The sequence below is a fragment of the Trypanosoma rangeli genome (assembly GCF_003719475.1).
Source record: "Trypanosoma rangeli strain AM80 chromosome Unknown Tra_15.4_contig_00162, whole genome shotgun sequence".
Taxonomy (NCBI): domain Eukaryota; phylum Euglenozoa; class Kinetoplastea; order Trypanosomatida; family Trypanosomatidae; genus Trypanosoma; species Trypanosoma rangeli.
Genome location: NW_021705904.1, coordinates 35,213 through 41,610, shown reverse-complemented (window position 1 = coordinate 41,610; position 6,398 = coordinate 35,213). Strand labels below are relative to the sequence as shown.

General features: G+C 49.0%; 3 protein-coding genes across 3 annotated transcripts, besides 5 other annotated features; all 3 read left to right on the top strand.

Moving 5' to 3' along the window:
- Positions 1-36: 36 nt before the first annotated feature.
- Positions 37-58: a microsatellite.
- A 703-nt stretch (positions 59-761) lies between these two features.
- TraAM80_05150 (putative mitochondrial processing peptidase alpha subunit) lies at positions 762-2,336 on the top strand (the record flags this gene model as incomplete). Its single annotated transcript, XM_029382043.1, has 1 exon — positions 762-2,336. The coding sequence occupies one exon, from the start codon at positions 762-764 to the stop codon at positions 2,334-2,336; it is 1,575 nt and encodes a 524-aa protein (XP_029238169.1).
- A 235-nt stretch (positions 2,337-2,571) lies between these two features.
- Positions 2,572-2,601: a microsatellite.
- Positions 2,602-2,809: 208 nt separating this feature from the next.
- On the top strand, positions 2,810-3,715 carry TraAM80_05149 (uncharacterized protein; the record flags this gene model as incomplete). The annotated part of the gene is made up of 1 exon (XM_029382042.1): positions 2,810-3,715. One exon carries the CDS (start codon positions 2,810-2,812, stop codon positions 3,713-3,715), a length of 906 nt encoding a protein of 301 aa, XP_029238168.1.
- Positions 3,716-3,758: 43 nt separating this feature from the next.
- Positions 3,759-3,790: a sequence feature (A-rich).
- A 400-nt stretch (positions 3,791-4,190) lies between these two features.
- On the top strand, positions 4,191-5,900 carry TraAM80_05148 (uncharacterized protein; the record flags this gene model as incomplete). The annotated part of the gene is made up of 1 exon (XM_029382041.1): positions 4,191-5,900. One exon carries the CDS (start codon positions 4,191-4,193, stop codon positions 5,898-5,900), a length of 1,710 nt encoding a protein of 569 aa, XP_029238167.1.
- Positions 5,901-5,937: 37 nt separating this feature from the next.
- Positions 5,938-5,956: a microsatellite.
- A 267-nt stretch (positions 5,957-6,223) lies between these two features.
- Positions 6,224-6,260: a sequence feature (A-rich).
- Positions 6,261-6,398: the final 138 nt, after the last annotated feature.

Sequence of the window (6,398 nt, the reverse complement as noted above, 5' to 3'; positions counted from 1 at the left end):
GAAACATGGCGGTGGACCTTTACAGTGATGTAAGACATATATATATATATATATATATGCCCCTCTATCTTTCTATCTGTGTCAGTGAAATGGTTGGGAGTTGTGCCTATGTTTTAATTCTTTTTTTATTATTATTCTATCTACTTACCCCTCTTTATTCTTCTTCACCGAATTGCATGCGCATAGTTATGGTGTGGGGAAGAAAGTAAAAGAGAGGAGAATGGAAAAACTACCTAATTGGTGTGGGATCTCTTGAACTCCGTGTGATGCTTCCACTTCTTACCCGCATTCCCTGTGACGTCCTTAAACGGCTTCTGGTAATGATGTTACCAACCACCCTGCTGCGGTGGTGGTGAGAGGTGTATGTGTGCGTGTATGTGTATGTGACTCGACCTCTCTTGCTGTTGGTGCGTGTGCATTTACATTCTCGTACTTTTTACTGCTTACGTTCCTTGTAAGCGAACACATAGAGAAACAAAAGCTCTCAATGTAGCACTGTCATTGTACATTCTGCATTTCTTTCCTCATAATGGATATGCCGCTCTTCTTACCTCCTTTACCTCCTCTCTCTAATGCAAATGTATGCATGACACTCTCGCTTTGCCCTGTTATCATATCATTCTTTGATGTGGGTTTCATCTTATTTGCCTGTATACACAACTGCGTCTTATTCATTGTTGGTGTTTGCTTTTTTGCAGAACTCATTGGATTAAGGAACTTGTAGCTCCCTACGTTGTCTTCGGTAGTGGGCAGCAGCAGTAATGTATCGCCGCGTCAATGCTTGCGCCACCGCAGCAGTAGCGGCCACTGCCAGTGCCGCTGCCGCCGCACAAATGCGGACAATCTCAGAGTATAAGTTTGGACAGGCGCCTCTGACAAGGCCCTGGAGCCGTTTTTCGCGTCTATTTCCTCCAGCCCTGCCGAAACGTTTGTCTGATCAAGAGATGAAGGTGAGGGTTTCTCAGCTGCACAACGGTACTCGCGTCATCACGCAACAGCGCGATGGTGCGATGGTGTCTATTGGCGCTTACATTCTCGCGGGACCCGCGTACGACCCAGTGGGGTGCCCAGGTGTGCACAGCCTCCTCCACCTCGCTCTGACGACGAGCAACTACAACAACTCCCTTTTTCAGCTGGATCGCGGGATTCGGAGCACGGGGGCCGCCTTCTCTCACTTTGAGAAGGACAAGCACTTTATTTGCCTCCGCCTGGACGCACGCGCGGATATGTGGCGGAGCCACAAGACCAGCAAAAAAGGTGACAATAACCATTTCACACTAAATCTCGTGCAGGACACAATCTTCACTGCCATTGCCGCCCCGCGGTTCCATGAGACGGACATTGAACGCTTCCGTGACACGGTGGATAACAATCTAAAGGAGATGAGGTGGCAACAGCCCGAGGAGTATGCCATTCAGAGACTGGAGACTGTTGCATTTTATAATCAACCACTCGGCAATCCACGGCACGTACCAGAAGATAACAATGGTAACATCACAAATAAGGTTCTCTTGGACCAGTACGCCAAGTACGTGACTCCTGATCGCATTGTCATTGCTGGTGTGAATGTTAACCATGATGAGCTCATCGCCGAGTATGAAAATACACCCTACCCACACACCATCAACGCTCCACACCATGCCGCGTTTGCGAAGAAGAACGGTGCTACTGTTTTTGATGTCAACAGTGAGAAAAATCAGTATACTGGTGGTGAGGCACATGAGCATGAAAATCGCGCTAAAGAGATGGGGACAAAGCCAGATATGGATACCGAAACAATTGTTGCTGTTGGCTACCTCTCATTTGGTCGCGGAATGACCTCAATTAAGCGCCATGCCGCGTCCCTCGTGTACCAGCAGCTGTGCAATATTATTGCCCAAGATAGTCTTCATGGTGCATTTGGTGGGTCCAGCAATGGAGTACGCTCCTTCTACCTTCCATACCAGAGCGCGGGCCTCATTGGTTTTACAGCAAGGTCTGGGGCTGAGAATATTGTAAATATGGTGACGGCGGCAATGCGGAATATGCAAGCGGTGAAGTTGGACGATGCAGCAGCTGTGGAGACAGCAAAGCATCGCGCTGCTGTGGAGGCCATGGATAGAAATTGGAACACCGTTCGTGATCTATGCGACTACATGGGTACCAGTTTGCCGCTTACTTCGACGGCGCAGGGCTCAACGCAGTACATGAAGCCAGAGGAGTTGCTTGATGCTATTCGAGGTGTTACACCTGTAGAGTTGAAACAAGTTAAGGAGACTGCCATGGGTTCGAAGCCGTCTTTGTTTGGTCATGGTGAGATGCTGGCGTTCCCATCCTTGCGTCAGATGGGATTTTGATTAAATAGCAGTGCAGCATGAGTATAGCGGCTGATTAGGGATGAATAGCAAAGGGTTGTATGCGGAAAAAAAAAGGGGGGAGGGGGATGAATATTTGTGTCTTCGTGTGGGAAGGCGACAGGGAGGGAGTTGTGGAAATGCTGCGGGCCGGAATTGTACTGTCTTGGGGGTACACGCTTTCATGTGGTAGCAGGATGGAAATTGATGGGCGCGCAACGGTGTCAGTTAGAAAAAGATATATATATATCTATATATATATATAATACTGATGGAAATAAGAACTTTACATGTGTTTGTTTGGTGTAATCCTCTTTTCTTTTTTTTATGACTTCATTCACCTTGTTTGCGTGGCTCTCTATAGCAGTTTATGGTATTCTTTCCACCGTATAGAGAACCACGCCTTACGCGAAACTGTAGGGAGGTAGAGGAGTAAATAAGGGAAGTTTTAACCCGTCTCAAACCGATTAGGAGGGATGCCACCGCAGAAGCGTGATGACATAACTACTGCTTTTTGTAACTCCGCGTATGCAACGCCGTATGGCGACAATACAATTCCAGGCAATCATCCAGGCTGTCGCCGCAAGCACCTAGGAAGGCAGTATGCACCACAACCAATCAACAAGAGTTCACTCATGACAGATCTTCACGTGCCGGGATGTGGGTTGGGCCGACATGGACCCGTTTTACCCGCAGACATTAACAACCATGTTCGGTATACGCTTCTCCAACGGGACAATCACAATAGCAACTACGTGTTGGACACTGAGCGAGGTGGTAAAAGGCACTTTGAGGAGGAACGTGCGGCTGAGAAGGTCTGGTTACCGTCGCTGCGTCAATTAGACCCACCGATACCTGAGGCTTTGCTGCGTCCTCGGCAGCGTCGAGGACTTGGCGTATACAATCATGTGGTTTGCGGGCCGGGGCTGAAGGCGATGATGGAGCGGCGTGATCGCGAGGCGGCCAGAGAACGAATTGGAAAGGCGCATGTCTGTGGTATGCCCGACCATCGCCCCACGGACTTGGGTCTTTACCATTTGCTCTGCAGCGGTGAACCCCCTTCCACACACGGTGACGCTGCGGCAGCTGCTCCTCCAGTGGAGGCTTCGTCCAGCTCTGCCTCACGACCTGTGGAGGAAAAGAAATCCTCTGTTGAAGCTTCTACCCCGGTTGAGCCTTCGCGTTTGACTTTTCTGGCGTTTTTCTCGCCATCCGCGGATGAGACACGGATGCGTGGTATGTATATGGGAGGATGCCGTCAACCCATTAACGTTCCGGATTTAGAAAAGGGATCTACGCTTGCTGAGCAGCGTAGAAAAGCCGAGGTAGCCCAAGCTAGGCTGGAAGATATCCGCCTTGTGCAGCTGTTACCAAAGCTCTAAGGAATTCAGATGGAGTTATTTGTACACAACGGTGGTTGTGATGTTTTTTTTTTATCCTGTTAGTTTTTTTTTTTTACCTTCCGCATTCTGTGCGGCCGGATGTTCAAAGGCATTGAGTGAGAAGAAAACGCCATCGGCGGAGTTTATGATGTATATACCACACCTATGCAGAGCGCTTTTTTTTTGTGCATGTGTTAAAATGGAACGGACACCGATATCGTTGGAGCTCGACTATGATTGAGAGATGTATCAACCTGTTGTTGCATATGGATGCTCTCGTTCGGGGGGGTGGCCAACTTTTTTTTTTTTTCTTGGTTTGTGTCTCTGTTTGACCCCGCTTTACCCTTATTTCCTTTGTTTGCGTGGAAAAGTTCAGGGGGAGGTGGCGGTAACTAGGAACTAGGTGGCCTACGTCCTTCTCTTTGTGAGCAGGCGGGAACGTAAGAGAGGGCTCAGTGGGTGTGTGGGAAGGAACATGATTGAGGTCAACAACCTCACAAATATACGTGGGGATACTGGAAGTCGTTTTGACCAGCCAAGTTCCCCCGGGAAAACGCATTTGCCCGTTGTGGGAAAAAAAGGTGTCGCAAGAAGGGAGGAAGCAGCGAACACCACCGCCGTTCCCGGCCCTGCTGCTGCTGCTGCTGCTGCTGATGGTGCCATAACCACTTTCTACAATGAAAGCTTAGATCCACATTCAAAGATGACGGACGAGGGGAGTACAATCCAAATGTGGGCGGCGCGGAATCCTTCACTGGACGGAATACGTGGCTGCACAATTAAAAGTCCTGAAGTGAGTCTGCGGGCAACGACGAAAACACATGGCTCTCTTGGGACCAAATACAGAAGGGGCTCCGCGTTTTTCATGCAGGCATCACCCATGAGCACCACTTTGGGGCGAGAAGAGGCAGTGATGGGTCATGACTTGTACCTGCAACTTTGCTATGAGCGGAAGATGCGACGGCGCGATCCTCGACACGGATTTCCCAAGAGGGGAGAGGACTACATCTACTACAATCATCGGAGCAAAGGCTGCTACATCCCGCGTAAGGCTAACAAGGACGCCCTAACCCTAACCTACAACCACATGTTTGACTTCTCCGATGGGTTTCGATTTTTGTGTAATGGGGATACTGAACCACCACGGCCTAACCCCAGTGTGGTTAACGTACATACTGGCGAGTTCAAGTCACTCAATAAAACAGACTTGAAAAAACTTGCAGAGAGTGCCTTCCTTAGAGAAGGCTACTCCATACCAGGTCACCGTCCCCCCTTAACCTCAACACGAAGTTCAAAATATCAGGCCGCCAAAACCATCTCCGTTGACTTAGCACATAGCTTGCGTGTTTCTGATCTACGCATTAAACCTTTTCAAAAGCGTGTGAATATTGAAGACGTCATCGCGAAAGACAGTAAACACGTGGCGAAAGTGATGGATGGGGTCAGCAGCGTAGTGGCGAAGGGAAAGGTGAAATTGAATGAAGTACCAGAGAATCTCCGCCGCGCCCTTAGTGAGGAGCAGGTCCGCCGTACTGCAATACTTGACAGTGAGAAGGCATCTGCCCTAACAACAGGGCACCACATGGGTGAATTAGGATCCCAATGTTACGTGACGGAGCTCTCTCCTGTTCCACGGAGTTTATGGCGTAAAGATGAGCCAAGATTGTTGCCGCTGACACCTGAACAAACGCCGAAACGTCAGAATGTTTCCTTTACGGATCATGCGGACCGGGTGTTGCTGGGGTTTACGGAGAATGTTGGACAACTTGTGATTGGCAAGGATGGTGGACCAGCGTACCAACTCAAGCATGTGCGTGAGGAGGAGTCCAAAGAGGAGGATGAGAAGGAAGGAATTATTAGGTCAAACTCGATGGATCAGACGCAGCAACAGCCACGGGAAGCGTGCACCACTCAGGGTTTACCTTCACTTCCTGCAAGCAAAGAAATGCCAGTACTTCTTCCTTCAATTGCGATTGCAGCAATGCGGGACGCGGAGTGGTTTGACCCTGTCAGTTTGACCCGGACAAAATTTGATGAGGCGCCGCCATCGTGGTCGTCGCAGCTACCAGAGAAGCCGCTGTCGTTTGAGACTTCGCGTCTTGATTATATTCGGAATTATGACGCTAGATCTGTAAGTCCCCCACGGGCAATGATCCACTGGACGCAGGCGAAGACACTTCTGTAAGTTTTGCAAGATGGGATGGGCAATGAAGTGCGGACGCAGAGAGAGAGAGAGAGAGATGTGATGGCAACGGCTAAGGAAATGAATTTGGTCCCTCAGTTTTAACGCAGTGATGGAATAACGTAAGTGAGTGACTCGCTAGGTGGGCGGAGAGAAGTAACAATGACACATCCACACAATGAAAACAAATGTATATAATGGTATGGCCCTTCCTTTGTTTTTTGTTCTTCCTATTTGATCTGTAGTTGCAAGCTTGCACGCTACTGCCGTTGTAGCAGTGTGTATATGAGGAGGAAGGGAATAGAAGGTGCGAATGAGGGGTTTCGTTGTTGTTGTTTTTGTGTATGTGTTTGTGTGTGGTTTCGCGGAGGTTCCATGCGTGGCAACGATTTACCTGTATGCGTGTTTGCCTGCACCATTGCAGGAAAAGGCACGAAAGAAACGATTTAATAAGAAAAATCACCGGCAAGAGATAAAGATGGATATTTTTCCAAGGTGTAT